This window comes from Sorex araneus, chromosome 9, assembly GCF_027595985.1.
Source record: "Sorex araneus isolate mSorAra2 chromosome 9, mSorAra2.pri, whole genome shotgun sequence".
NCBI classification, from domain to species: Eukaryota; Metazoa; Chordata; class Mammalia; order Eulipotyphla; family Soricidae; genus Sorex; species Sorex araneus.
Window position 1 is genome coordinate 62,197,008 of NC_073310.1, and position 15,206 is coordinate 62,212,213.

General features: G+C 46.4%; 1 protein-coding gene across 1 annotated transcript in view; it reads left to right on the plus strand.

The window, feature by feature from the left end:
• The window catches only part of CUBN (cubilin), a 271,581-nt gene that overhangs the window by 34,689 nt on the left and 221,686 nt on the right, over nucleotides 1-15,206 (plus strand). Inside the window, exons 16-17 of the mRNA XM_004605343.2 lie at nucleotides 405-567; nucleotides 1,848-2,035. Coding sequence (XP_004605400.2) covers nucleotides 405-567; nucleotides 1,848-2,035 — 351 coding nt within the window. The remainder of the gene's footprint in view (nucleotides 1-404; nucleotides 568-1,847; nucleotides 2,036-15,206) is intronic.

A 15,206-nucleotide genomic window follows, 5' to 3' on the forward strand; every position in this document is an offset into this window, starting at 1 on the left:
AACCTGGAATTGACATTGAGGCTGGAGATAAGACGTCCAGGATGAGGGGGGGAGGCCTTTCCTATCCCCCACACTGGGCACCTCCAGACGTGCAACAGGAAGCCCTCCAGCGCCACTGTCCGAAAGGGCAGCTTTTCCGTAGTTAGCCTGAAGGATGACTTGACTTGTCAACACCTGGCCACTTCTATTTTGCTTCATTTCCTTGGGAGGCCACACCCAGCCCAGTGTCGTACAGGTGCAGGGTCTCTTCCTGTCTCTGTGCTCAGAGGTGACCCCTCGGGGTGCTTGTAGGGGTTCACAGGTGGTGCTGGGCATTCAAACCGGGTCGGCCACCAGCAAGGCAAGCTTGAGCTTTACCTGCTGGACTCTCTCCTGGATCTTAACCGTCTGTTCCTTTGGGGTAGATCCGAGATGGTCCTCTGAAGCAGGACCCTGTCCTTGGGACATTCTGCAGCAGCCTCTCCCCGCCACCGCTCCGCACGACCGGTCCCTTCGCCAGAGTCCATTTCCATTCCGACAAGCAGATCAACGACCTCGGCTTCCACATCACCTACTTAACGTCACCGAGTAAGTCGCCTGGTATCGGGGCTTCCTGTGAATGCGGAGGAGAGTATCTCGTGTCACACTGTTGGATGGCTTAATGTGTGACTGCAAACGATTGACTTTGTTAGGGCAGTCATTTGTCCTCATAAATATTTTGTCATAGCAATGTACTGGACTTTTTCATTCTCTTCCCTCTTTTCTGTTGTTAATGCTCCAATGTTCCCCAACCCCTAAATTAAAGGATCTACTCCATATTGTATGTATATATACGCATATTACTTAAAATAATCAATACTATAAAAATATAAAATCAATAATCCAGTCAGTAGTTCCCTGCTGGTTCTTCTGTGCTTTGCCATATGAGATGTTCAGGAGAGAACTAGAGTCTCTCATAGATAGGTCAGAGTTTTATCACTGTTCTGCCTTTAATTTGCACTGGTACTTGAAAACCAACAAGAAGAATGAAATGCTTTATGACTTTTATTTTAGGGTTGTAGAGAATTTTGTTCATTACATACATCACCCAGATGTGAATTCACAGGGAAAAACTCTCCTTTGGGGGCTTTGTATCAGAGAACTAGCCATTTCTCTCTCTCTCTCTCTCTCTCTCTCTCTCTCTCTCTCTCTCTCTCTCCTTTGACTCTGGCTGGATCTGCGGTTGATCTGTGATGTGTGCAGCCCTAATCCGTCTTGTGTGCCTAGCAGCTACCCCCTCCGTGTCACGAAAACTATTCTGTATTCATGATTCATCTAACCGAATTCCTCTTTCTAGCTACATATTTCACTTGCTACTGGTATTTTATCCACTGCCTCTAATCTTTTTGGAATGTGCATAGCATAAATACACTTAAAAAGTGATTTGTAGAAGTTAGGCTGGATGTCAGCTCACATATTTCTGTATCTTTATCTTTAGGTATTATGTGGATGGCCCGCAAAATTAGAGAGGCAAAGGCCTGCCTCTCTCAGGGTAGAGAAGGTGGATATAGTGTGTGTGTGTGTGTGTGTGTGTGTTTTAGTAATTTGTTGTTGTTGCTATTTCTCGGCCACACTCAGTGGTGCTCAGAGCTTACTCGTGGCTCTGCACTCAGGGGTCACTCACTCTGGCAGGTCCAGGGGACCACATGGGGTACCAGGGAATGAACTTGAGTCAGCTTTGTGCAAGGCAAGTGCCCTACCTGCTACCAGCTATACTATTGCTCTGGCTGCCTGTTTGTAAAGTTTTAAAACTTTGCGTTTAAATCCTTGGAGTGTCTGAGGCACGGCAATCCATGTGACCTTTTCTTTTTTTCCCCTGCTCCCCCTAGGTGATTTACCTTGTGGAGGAAATTACAGTGACCCAGAGGGTCTCCTCTCTCTGGAGCTGCCGGGGCCATTCACTGACAACAGACAATGCATTTATATTATCACGCAGCCTCCGGGAGAGCAGATACAGCTCAACTTCACCCACGTGGCGCTGGAGAGCCAGCCTGGCGGGTCTCAGTGTCACCTCGAGGTAACTGCGGGACTCACTCACCTCAGGCGGGTTTCACTGGGGCTTTGGCATCTCTGGAGGCAAGTCTTTAATTGCTGCTGGGCCCGCAGCAGCCGTGTCAGCTCACGAGGCCCAAAGGTTAGGGATGTTATTCCGTCCCTCGTGGCAGACCCACTGAACAAGGGCTCAAATCTGTGCTTATACCACACTCCCTGCCGTGGCTGTGACTGCAGGATTTAAGAACTGTTGCTTTGGAGGGCACGAAGGGGATCATCAAGTATGGTGTGAGTTCATGAGTGGGTGTGCGGCATGTTCAGTGGCCAAGAACTGCCTCCGCAGGCTTCCCCCGCAGAGGAACCAGGAGACAGGGACTCACAGACAGATGGTCAAGATGGCCCGTTTAATGCGGAGCTGCTAGCACACTTAGAGAACATCTGACGGGCTCCAGGGAGAGGACTGCACATAGGTGTGATGGGTCATTTACAGAGGTAAAGCGTTTCCACCAAGGCAATTCTCTTAGGGGAATTAACTCGAGGAGACACTATTCCACAGAGACATAGACGTTGCTTTTCTCTTTCCCCTTAGTTGTACATATTAAACAATTAAGTTTATTTCTTATTAGTGCTTGCAGTTTTTTTTTTTTATAAACCTAGTCAGAGATATAGGTACCAAAACTTAGTTCTCTGAGCTTCAAGGCAAGCAATGCTTTTTACCGTAAATCCCAGACTAGTTTCTCAGGCTGGTTTAGCTTTTCCTTCTCCATGGGGGCTCTGTCTCTTAAGTCATAATGCTTGCAACAAGACTATGCTTTTATGCTTCCTGGCTGTTCCATTTCGATGGCGGGGTAGCTTTGCCATTTATCCCTGGTCTATACAATGCCCATAGTGGTACCCTCCTACTATGGTGGTGTTAGAAGCTATGGCAACTGAAGCCTGAGTCAAGTAATTATGACAGATGCCCAGGAGTAGTTATATTTGAGAGTCAATCAACTCCCAAGTATTAGGAGCACAGCATTAATGGTCTTTCTGTGTTTAAGCAAAGAACATTGATCTATAGTAAATAATGAAAAGGTTAGAGGGGAAATAGAAAGGCAAGTAATTCATTACAAATACAAAGTCCAGAATCACCAGAAGTTTTGACTTATGCGTAGCTAAGCCTAACTTGTGGAATCTGGTGACTAACATAGAGGAAAGGTTAGAAATACATTTGGGGGACTAGGGGTGCTCGCAAGAGCACTGCAAGTTTCTCTGGGGGAAGGGAAAGGGGCAATTCACTGATGAAGCCTGAAACACTTAGGGTTAATACCCAGCAGGAGAGAGAGAGGGTGATGGGGAAATGAGAGACCGGGGAAGGACAAACTTGAGACCTCAGACTAGAAACTCCCCGTCGTGCTAAATTAAAGCTATAAACTCAACCCTAGTAACTCAGGTGAGAGCAGAGACGCGCAGGAATAGGCTCTGAGAGAGACGGGTTTCAGAGATTTCCCAGGATCGTTTGCTGTGTTCGGGGCCACACCCGACAGTGCCCCATGACTGGGGTCATTCCCAGCATGCCCTGCGCCTTAGCACTTCAGTTATCCTTCAGCCCCTCCGGAATAATTCTACATTGCGGGAACTAACCTGGAGAAGTCAGAGGACTTTCTCAGGAGAAAGAACAAAGAGGGTTAAATTTAAGCACTGAATAGCTCTTGCTGGAAAGTTTAGGGTTTGGGGTCCTCCCCTCCACGCCTGGTCTTTAGCCCTGCCTGTTTGCTTTCTGAAAATTAACTTTGATTTACATACATGAATGAGTGTAATAAGGAGAATATCTGAAACAAAAGGGCTGATTTGGTTTGCCCAGCCTGGCATTTCTTTTGCTTAATAATTGGTTAAGCCGCAAACCTCATTTTTGTTGGATACAAGCATTTTATGAGAACTCAGAGGCATTTATAACTTTGTTTGTGCATATAAGTTAGAGGTATTTTTTTCCAGTAAAAACATATCCAACCTCTGACCCTCTTCTCTCCTTTACTGCAATATGGAGTTATAGAAATTTAGCAGAAGATTGAACTACAAACTGAGCTACAGTACAATCTTTTTTTAATCCAAAGGTTTTGTTTTTCTAAAATCTCAGATGGTTAGAGGAAAATATATATCAAATCATAAAGTCTCTCATAAACTGTATCACAGTTTTGAAAAACTATTTTAGATAATTGATTTAAATAGGAATTTAATTTCTAGCACCTTTTCAGTTTGTTTTCTTTTGTGAATTGTAGTAATAGCTCAGACTAAATATCAGTTGACTTTTAGACTTTAAAATACTCTAAGTAGATAATAGTTGCTATCTTCTTATTGACTGTGGTGCATGGTATGTGTTTTACGTGAAATAATTCATTAAATATTTATTTTTATTATTCAAATAAAAGTCATTGTTACTCCTATTTCGATATTAGGAAACCAAATTTTGGGAGCAGCAGAGTTGGGAATTGAATTGAGCAGTTCTATGTTATGCAGAGAAACACAATCAAAGGCAGTGACTTCAAGGCAGTGCTTCTCTAGGGAGAAGTATCAGTGAATTGTCCAACACCAAACTCCCACTCCCTGGTTTTAGGAACAGAACACGGAAGGAGCCAGGATGATGCTTTTGTCAGACAGGCCAAACTGCAATTCTGTGTTTGAGGGAAATGTGTGTCCAGTCTTGTGGTTTTATAATATTGCTTCCACTGGCCACAGGTCTGGCTTTCCAGTGCGCTGTATTGGGGCCGGTGAGATAGTCAGGGGGGCATGGCACTTGCCTTGCTCGAAGCCTACCTGGTGCAGTCCCCAACACCTCACCTGGTCCCTGGAGTCTGGCCAGGAGTGATTCCTGAGCTCAGAGCAGGGAGTAGGTCCTGAGTAACTGCTGGGTATGGCCCCAACAGAAAATCGAATCCAAAATGTACACTGTGGTGGAGTCATCAGAGTCATGTGGCTTCCACGGAATTGTTCTGCAAAGTTATCAGAAAGAAGATCACAAAACCGGTGGTGAAAGATTTGACTTTGTACAGCAGAATGGCAGAATGTTTTCTAGCCAGAATGGAACCGGAATGAATTCCTCTAAGTTCTTATTTTAGTCCCATTTGATGTCAGGGCAACCCTAGATGATTCTTGATGCGTTATTTCCTACCTTGCTCCCGCCAACCTTTGTGAGGGTTTATCAAAGAACTTAAGATCAAAAAATCTGGGAGAACTTAAAATATGGCAGAGCCTCAGTCAAAATCCCACCTCCTGCTTGAACTCAATCTGGTCAATGACAGGATGGCGTTTTTCCTTGGCACCCACATTGTAACATGCAGACACACACACCCGCGCGCGCACACACACACACACACACACACACACACACACACACGTGCACGCACAAGGTCTTGACTAAGTTTCTGAGAAGGGCTGGTGAGAGAAACAAATGAAAGAACTCCATTACCAGAAGGGCAGGTCACAAATAGTGATTTGAATAATTGAACAGATTTCCCCCTTATAGCCTTGGCCATTCTAAGGAAACTCAGCTGATTGATTTGTAGAATTCAAGCACTGGCGAAAGCCTCAGCGGTCATTGCCTCTAACTTCTTAATTGAACATATGAGGAAATTGAGGCCACTAAGGTCAAACTTCAGCCATGTCAGAGCAGTTATCGGAGGTACCTAATGGAAACCTAATACAATCATTGGCTTATAGAAAAGTTTTTGCCATTGAATCTTCTCCATCTCTTGAGAAGTTTGAAAAATAAAATCGGAGAAAAGTACATTCACTTCTCTTCGCGTCCTTCAGACTGAGCAGGGGAACAAGTAGATGGACCCAAATGCAGGTGATATGATCATGACTGAGTGTTTTACTTCTCAGAATGGTGGTTGCATTTTCAAAGCTGTTCTTCAAACAAAGGGATGGAAAAAATGTTGGTCATTGAGGTGCAGTGGTGCCTGCCCCTTGAGAGGGAGACCACCCCAAATTTTGTAAAGAATGAAGAACCAAAATGGCGTCCTAGAGAATCGCCCTCCCTCTAGAGAGACGGTAATAATAGGAGTTGTGTTTGGCATGTGAATAGGTGTACTTCTTTTGAGAGTGAGCAGAACTTCTTATGGCTCCATAGTCTTTACAAGAACACCTGGGTGTTCTTGTAAACGAAGAGTCGGGTGTTACGGTCTAGTATATCGCTTTCACTTCGAGTTTGGTTCTGAATGGTTTTTTTGATCAGTAAGAGAACTTCATAAACATTTGTTTAAGAATAAAATTTAATGCAAAGATCATATCGCCCAGACCCATTGAATGTGTTTTTCTTTTTCTTTCCTTCTAAACTCACACGAATGTATTCATTCTTAGATGATCCCTCTCAATAAATTTTCTGCTTCCAAAAATGTGCATTGTTCACGGGTGACACGATGATGTATGCAATGGAAGAAGGAGTGCAGGAGGAACAGGTCAACTTTTCATTCATCTGTTTCATCTGAGGCTTGTCAGTGATCTAGAACAGCATAATGAGTGTGACAGCAGCTATTTCCAGAATAAGAAGCAGCACTTTTCATTAACATTTCATGAGTGATTTCAGCCCTCCGAATTCTGAATGAAGGATACATGAGGTAGTGATGAAAGTTTAATTTCCCATCCCAGGAAATGCAAGTAACAAAGTGAGTAGTGAATTCAGAAGTCTAAACGATGCTAAGGCCGAGGCTAGATATAACCTATCACGGGAAATGAGTGCAATTTGTTCACCCCACCACATCTTCTGCTAAATCCCAAATCTGTCCTTCTCCTGTCACCTGAGACTTTGCGGGGTGCAAAGGGGAATGTTAGAAGAGAGACTGATAAGGGAAGTTGCTAAGTAGGGAGACTTCTGGGGAAATAGGAGCTCCTGGGGAGTAGTAGTTCTGCCAAAGCAAGAGCAATGGGTGGCGTAGTACTAAGTACTAAGATAGGAAGGAGCAAATTTGGTATCTGCAATCTAGGGAGTGGATCTGTGCTAAAGGCTTCACTGCATAGCAGGTGAGTTTTGTTTCAGACCTGTAAACCAAACCCGGTAAGTCAATAAAGCAGAACGTGTCTGTGCATTCCTTCCCAGTGCTACCTGGTAGACATGACTGATCCTTTCTTTGAAATGTTCACTTGTAATCGCAGACAGAGTGAATCTCATGGCCAGGATCCACAGTGCGAGCTTCCCCCCGCCCCTGTCTTTTTGTTTTGTTTTGTTTTGTTTTAATTTTTGGGTCACCCCGGCCATGCACAGGGCTTACTCCTGGCTCTGCACTCAGGAATTACTCCCAGCGGTGCACAGGGGACCATATGGGATGCTGGGATTTGAACCCAGGTCGGACGCGTGCAAGGCAAACGCCCTACCCGCTGTGCTATCATTCCAGCCCCCAAGCCTCCCCCTTTTAAAGCCAGTAAAACCTCTGACCATGGGTGTCAGAATGTCGCTGCGGTAAGCAACATACCAAAACAGGCTGAAGGATTACTTGCAGTGAAAGACTTTTGAAATTAATTTCAGTTCAGAGAAGTATCTTTCTAGAAATTGCAGTTAATAAGAGAGTGCGGGGGAGAGATGAGGAGAGTCCATAGTCTGTATTCTCACATACAGCGTGGTTTGGTTGGGGCAGGGAGCAGCAGCACTGGACCCCTTTCTTGGCTCTCTTCTCATCTACACGCTTCGCCCCTCATCCTGCTGCTTGCAGTGAAGTGGTCCCATAGGTGTCCCCTCTGGTGAAGGAGCTCTAAAGGTTACCTTAGTGGATCCCCGAGAGAAAACTGGGATGGCAGACCCCCCCAGGGGCTGGAGTTGGAAGGGACCAATAGCATATGTCCTTCTTTCCTCGGAGTCACATAGAGGTCACCACCCCACAGACAATGGTGAGAGGGAGAATGGGGAGCAAAAGGAGGCTAAAATCAGCATCGCTCAAGAATCTTGCCAACCAGGGGCTGGAGCAATAGTACAGCGGGGAGGGCGTTTGTCTTGCATGCGGCCGACCCGGGTTTGATTCCCAGCATCCCATATGGTCCTCTGAGCACCGCCAGGGGTGATTCCTTTGCCAACCAGCCAGCCAGAAAGAGGAACCAGCAGTACTTCCCAGTACAAATTAAAACCCTTTGCCTGGAGCAAATCCATTCCCAGAGGCAAGGTATTTAACATATGTAAGCCTTCATTTCTCAGCCATCCTGGGCCGGAGCTATTATTTTCCTCAGAAGGATGAAAAGTTCTTATTTCATTTGTCCGTTATCTAAATTGTTGTTTTTGCCACACCCAGCTGTGCTCAGGGCTTACTCTTGCCTCTGTACTCAGGGATCACGCTTGGCAGGCTTGGGGGTCGGTCTGGGGGCTGAGGATGGAGCCTGGGTTGCTTGGCCCTAATATCTATATATTTGTCACACAGCTTGGGTGCCAGCACGTGCCAGGGATTGAGTGTGTAAAACTGATATTAGCGAAGTAGGTACACAACTCTGTAATGTCAAGTTGGGAAAAGTATCAGGAAGGAGTGAAACAGAAATTAAGGAAAAAAATCACTGGCTCTTGGACTTCAGGGACGAGTGGCTGGGGTCTCTGCAAAGCATGGCCTGTTCGAGGAGAGGGAGCAGGAATGCAGACGGATGCAGGGATGACTCTGGGGAGAGATGGAACTGAGAAATAAAACAGATAAACCAGCAAAATCTTGACGAACTTAAAGAAGAGAATAGATATGTGGCTAGAATTTCAAAGAAGATGAAAAAAAACAAGTTAGGTGGAAGCTAGATTTTTTTTTCTTTTTGGGTCACACCCGGCGATACACAGGGGTTACTCCTGGCTCTGCACTAAGGAATTACCCTTGGCGGTGCTCAAGGGACCATATGGGATGCTGGGAATCGAACCCAGGTCTGCCACATGCTAGGCAAACGCCCTACCCGCTGTGCTATCACTCCAGGCCCGGAAGCTAGATCTTGAGGTCAGGAACTTGTGAGCGGGTGCCAGAAAGGGACATGGTGAGGGCTCTGATGATGATGATGATGATGATGATGATGATGATGATGATGATGATGATGTTGATGATGATGTTGATGATGATGATGATGATGATGATGATGATGATGGAGGGGGAGAGGCAGGAGGGGAGCAGCACACCCACTGGGGTTTAGGGTTTTGGAGGAGCATATCTACATGCGACCAGACAGCCTTCCTGATTTGAGAGCAGCAGATTGAAAAGCTGGGCAAAGGCAAAATTCCCTCTCCTGACACAAGTGTTGGTGTGAACACTGATCACCAGACAGAGAAATGCTTGCCGGTCTAACGGCGACATCTCAAAGCGCAGCTTCTCCTCCTTGCCCCTTTGCTCTTATCCTCTCGTTTCCAGCCGGGCCTGTGTCCATGCGGCTCACCCAGTCAATTCAAGCTCCTTCTCAGGATTGTGTCGTTGTGTAGCCAAGGGGCGTTTCAGCCTGCAGCCACCCCCCGGGAGCCACTGTCGCTGTAGGACGGGTGCCGCCTTCAGCCCTATTTTGGGCCAAGCCAGCACGTTGGATTTGCTTTGGACGCAAGGCAATACGGAACTGGAGTTTTGAAGCTGTTATGTTAAACCAAATTTGGACACACGGTAGATCTAAACCAGTGAAGACATGTTTTGAAACTTGAGCCCTTCCAGATGTTTAACTGACGTTACGGCTGACTGGCGCTGAGCGAGGGGCCGAGTCTCACCTGACTCCCGTTGAAGTGGGCTTAGTGTTTGTCCCCCACAGGCACCCGTCCTTTGGTAGAACTCTTGGGTTTCTAAAACTTTGTTTTCTAAACCCACTTTGATGAGTGGTTTTCTCTTCAGGAGCTATTTCAGCAAGGCGAGGGAAGCTCCGAGACCACTTTGGCTAGCCCAGACGTGGGAGGCTTGTGCTCAGAGCTTCTGTTTGAGGTTTCTGGGTTCGAACAATCATTCTGTGCTGAGTGACTAAGGCGGCTCACGGGGAGCCCGGGCTTGATGTGTGGAACACCACCGTTCCGAAACGGTCTGTGTCGTTTCTTTGACCATACGATCCACTTACACAGAATGGATTTCACGTGGCTTCTCTATTCATGCCCAGAATGTGGTGTCACCTGACTTCTTAAGAAAAACTCTTCGTTAGCACCAACTGGATTAGACACAAGTTATTTTTCACCAGATTCTACTGCAGTAGCTACTACTGACTAATAATAGTAACAAATTTTTAAAAATGATGACAAAGAACCAGAGAGCTATCTTAATGGGCTGGAGCATTTGATTTGCATGCCAAGATCCCAGATGTGGCCCCTGGTGCCCTATGGACCTTCTGAGGACCATTAGAATGATCGCAGAGCACTGAGCAGGGAGTAGCTCTGAGCACTGCTGAGTGTGGCTGAACAAACCAAGAGCCCCCAAATAAAGCACACACACTCACACACACACACACACACACACACACACACACACTCAGGAAATTCTGAGACTTGTATATCTTTTCTGATGGAGGGCAGGGAGGCACAGTGGTTGATGTTCAGGGCTCCTGCCCTGTCTGCTCCTGGTGGTATCTGGGGACTCTGTGGTGCCAGGGGTTGCGCTGTGGCTCCCAGCCTGTGCAGCCTGCATTCAGCCCACTCGCCCGGCGCCCAGGTCCTGCAGACGTTTTCATCACTGGTTGGTTGAGGGCACCGGTAGCTCTGTTCATCTCTTCCTGTGGCTTTTCTCTCTGGGAGCCGAGGCTCTTAGTTGGGCGTGAGGGAAACCTAAAGGATGATGCAGTGACAGCCAGAGCATCTGCTTGGAAATCAGTACCACAAATTTGCTCATATTCTGGCCGGCAAAGCCACTGGGAGCAGGCTCAGCACTGATGGGCCAGACGAGCACTCACCTTGCAAGGGGGCCGCTTGAGCCCCAAGAATGTGAATACAGATACTTTATTCTCTCTCTCTCTCTCTCTCTCTCTCTCTCTCTCTCTCTCTCTCTCTCTCTCTCTCTGCTTTTTGGGTCACACCCAGCGATGCACAGGGTTTACTTCTGGCTTTGCACTCAGGAATGACTCCTGGAGGTGTTCGGGGACTACATAGGATGCTGGGAATAGAACCCGGGTCGGCCGCATGCAAGGCAAACACCCACTTTCTTCTCTTAATCAGGGGGCATGAAGACCTGGGGAAGCTGTGATCCATGCCAGTCCACGGTCACAAGGGAGAGAGGCTGGGCGCTAGAGTGGAGGACAGATGGAGCCTAAATCCCCAAGTCCCAGAATATCAAATGCAGGGTGTCCCACAACAGTCTCTGGGGTCCCTGGAGAGTGTGGGATGAGACCGCTTTGGAATGTCTTTCAGAGAAGTTGCAGTTAGCCCTGTCTGGGATCCGGGAAGAATATAGACTTTCAGAATTAATGAGGTTTCGTTTCCAGAGAGAGAAGGCGGGGAAACGCAGCCAAAATCAATTGTACCTTCTAGGTTTAGGGCCCTCAAGCCCTGCAAGTTCCTCTCTTAAAACATTTGGGCTGCGGCTGCCTTTCTCCTTGCTAAAGTCCTTGAATTTCATTAGTGAGGCCCCGGGGAACGGCCCTCTCAAGACTGCCCCTGACGCTAGCGGGCTGTTTTTCTTCCTTCTTGTCATCTTCTAATGGGCGAACGAGAAAAGTGAGACTATAATCTCAGCAAACGCAAAACAGGACCCTGGGGATCAGAGAGCAGGAAGATCTCTCTTGCTTTTGCTTTCTTGCTTTCTTACTTCCAAGAACTGTAGGTTTTCTGCATTTGCAACCCAAACTGAGCTGCCAAGGGCCCCTTAACACTAACCAATCAACATGTGCTCGCTCAATTCCTATTTGCAGAATTCCATGTCAGACACACATGCTACAGATATTCTCTCCTCTCAGAGATCTGTTTAGTTGGAGAGAAATTAGCACAGCTACGATCACTGTATCACTGTCACCCCATTGTTCATCAATTTGCTTGAGCGGGCACTGGTAATGTCTCCATTCATTCCAGCCCTGAGATTTTAGCAGCCTCTCCTTACTCATCTTTCCCAGCGATAGAAGGCTCTTTCAGAGTCAAGGGAATGAGACCTGTTATTGTTACTGTCTGGCATATCGAATACGCCACAGGGAGCTTGCGAAGCTCTTCCATGTGTGTGGGGGGGGTACTCTCGGTAGCTTGCCAGGCTCTCGGAGAGGGACAGAGAAAGTATATCAGAGAATACAAGCAAGTATGTTAAAACCAAACACATGTTTATAATCTAGGCACATCAGTGGGCTAGATTATAAGAGGTCACTTCACAACTGTGCACTTCTGGGAGCTTTGTTTTATATAGTCTCTGGATCTTGGCCATTGATGGGATTACATGGCCGGCAGTTCCTGGGTGTGACTGCCAAGTTACTGGAAAATGGGGGGGTCTGGGTGGCGGAGACCCAGTCCCGATCCAAGCAGGCTTGGAGATCTCAGCCCCGGGTCCCACATGCCTGGGTTCCTCTGCTGGTTCTTTCATGTGGGAGGCTTGTCCGATGTGTGGAGAGTGGCCTTGAGCATGGCTATGGCTGGGTTCTGGAGGTTTTTGGCTGCTGGGGCTTTGCTTGGGGCAGGGAGGGAGACTCAAACCTCCTCCCTCTGAGGGGCCCTGGTGAAGAAAGCCTGGCGCATGGGGCAGGAGATTCTGCGTCCCACAGCTATGATAGCATGCAAAATTAGGTTTTTTTCCTCCCATCAAAAGAATAGTGCCAATCAGTGGAGCAGCGTATGAATTTCGAATGTCTCTGAAAAATTCTATCAGATGCTATTCTCTGATTGATGCGATCATAATTTATGGAACCATCTCTTTTGAGACCAGTGGGCTATTTTCACTTTCCGAGGACACTTTGATATGATTCCTTTTGTTTCTTTGCTTGCATACTAACTGGTATTAGCTAATTTTATTAGCACATTAGAAGTAGCATTAAAGGCTTAACACTATGAACAGGTTTGCAAACTGCAAACTACTACTGTATTGTGATTTTCAAGAAATGTGTCCTTCCTTCAGTTTTGTAGAGGAGTCTCCTCCCTGTCAGATTCTTACCAGCTTTGACTAATGACTTAAAATTTTCCTCTGCTAGCCTTTCTTCTTGCCGGGATTACTCTCCCTGTCTCTGTTTAAAGATGACCTTCACTGTAAAATTCAATAATCCCCTGGATGGATTCAGAGTTTGGGGGGGAAACCAATAGTTCTAGACTCTTTAGAACCCTTGATCTTACTCTTTTACTCTTCTGAAATGCAGTTTCTGGATTATATAATCTGAATGTCCTCAGCATGTGACAAAACATAAAATAGTGGGTGGAAGTTTTAGGAGAAATAGAAGTGAAATGAACAAAACAATGTATTTCAATGTGTTAAAAGTTCAGGCAAGCTGCATATGCAGATTAAAAAATGAAATACTCTGTTGTTTGTTCCCTGAATAGCTTTGAGGTCAAAGGACAAGTAGACTGGCCACAGCTCAGGGAAGTTAGTGATGAATTTTCTGAAATTGTTGCTAAGTCTATGTACATTTCCAGGAAGGGGAAAAAAATCAAAGAAAACCTTTGATTTTATATTCTACTTACAGGCCCCAGAAATTTTTTTTTTCTTTTTGACTCACACCCAGCGATGCTCAGGGGTTACTCCTGGCTCTGCGCTCAGGAGTCACTCCTGTCGGTGCTCAGGGGACCATATGGGATGCTGGGAATCGCTGGGTTGGCCGTGTGCAAGGCAAACACCCTACCCACTGTGCTATCGCTCCAGCCCCCACCCCAGAAAATTCTTGTGCATTAAAATCATGCAGAAATATTTTATGTTGAATTTGAGCTTGAGTTCACACTAAATAATGGACCTTCCCGGTCTGTGACCATCATCCAGGAAGAAGGAACATTCTTCTGGGTGATTGTTCATTTATTTGTTTTGCTTTTTGTTTAGAGCCACTGGGTTTGGTTGCTTACTTAAGGCTTATCTCTGGCTCTGTGCTCGGGGATCACTGCTGGAGAGCTCAAGGCATCATATGCCAAAGATTGAACCTGCCCCCGCCCTGCTGGGCTGTCACTCTGGCCTCATATGCGACTGTTTCTTGGTTTCAGGCTTTGATTAACTGTCTGTTCCTGCCACCTAACGCCATTAGTGCCCCACCACCAAGGAAGTAACAGTGAAGTAAAACCAATGTCATCACCAATGTCCTATATGCCCAACTGTGGCATCTGTCGTGAATCACTGGGTTGCAACATCCTAGGGCGTCCAGACAGAACACACTCAGGCTTCTAAAGCGATGGGGGCCAGGGGGCGCACTCAGAGGGCTGGAGCCAGGCGTTTGCTGGAGCCCAGGCTCTGTGGGCCTGCGTGCTCTCCCCACACTGCCAGGACTGACCCTCCAGCACAGAGCTGGAGACGCCCCCCATCAAAACCAAAGCAAATGTGCTCCATGGCTTAATGAGCTTGAACCACATCTGCTGGGTCTGAGCAATGGGATGGTAAAAGAATTTTCTAGAAGAGCAAGATGGTTTAGGTGAGGGCAAAGTTTATGAACAGTAATTTCATAGGCCAGACTGACACAGTGGAGCCTTCAGAGAGAGCACCATCTCCTTAGCACGGCCCGAGGGGGTTGATTGTGTGTCTCTGGGCTATTTTGGAGGGAAGTTTCTGCTTTTTCTAGATGAGGCGTCCTGAGAGGTGGGGCCCTAAAGATGTGTAGCCAAGTCTGGAAGGGCACTGAGCTGTTTAGGACAAGCTCTGAATCAATCATGAGAAGGGAGTGAGATGTATAGAAAATATTTTTAAGCCCATCCCAGGGAAAAGCCAGGCTGGGCCAATTCTAGGTGTTAAGACGCAGAATCAAATGACAGTGGGCCATATAGAATATCCTGGAAGCAGATCGTTGTGTTATCAGGAATATTCTCAGCATGTTGGACATTTCAGATCTGGGGATGGAGCTAGACATTGTCTCGTGGCGTTAGTGCCAGACCACCTCAACGGTCAGAAGGTTTGTGTTAGCATTGCCTTGTCTTTATTGCATTAGCACCAACTCAGGACTTTGGTACAGATGTCTTGGTGATGTTCGATGAGTGAATAAATTCACATTTGAGTGATTGTTTCCTTAAATGATTGATATAGCAGGAGTTGTAAGGAAAATGTTCAGTTCTATTAACATAGAGTTATACATAGATGTAGCATATTAAAAAATGTCTTAGGATTTTTATATTTCTATTATCTACTTCATTTTAAATTTTGTGTATTTATGCTCTTATCTTT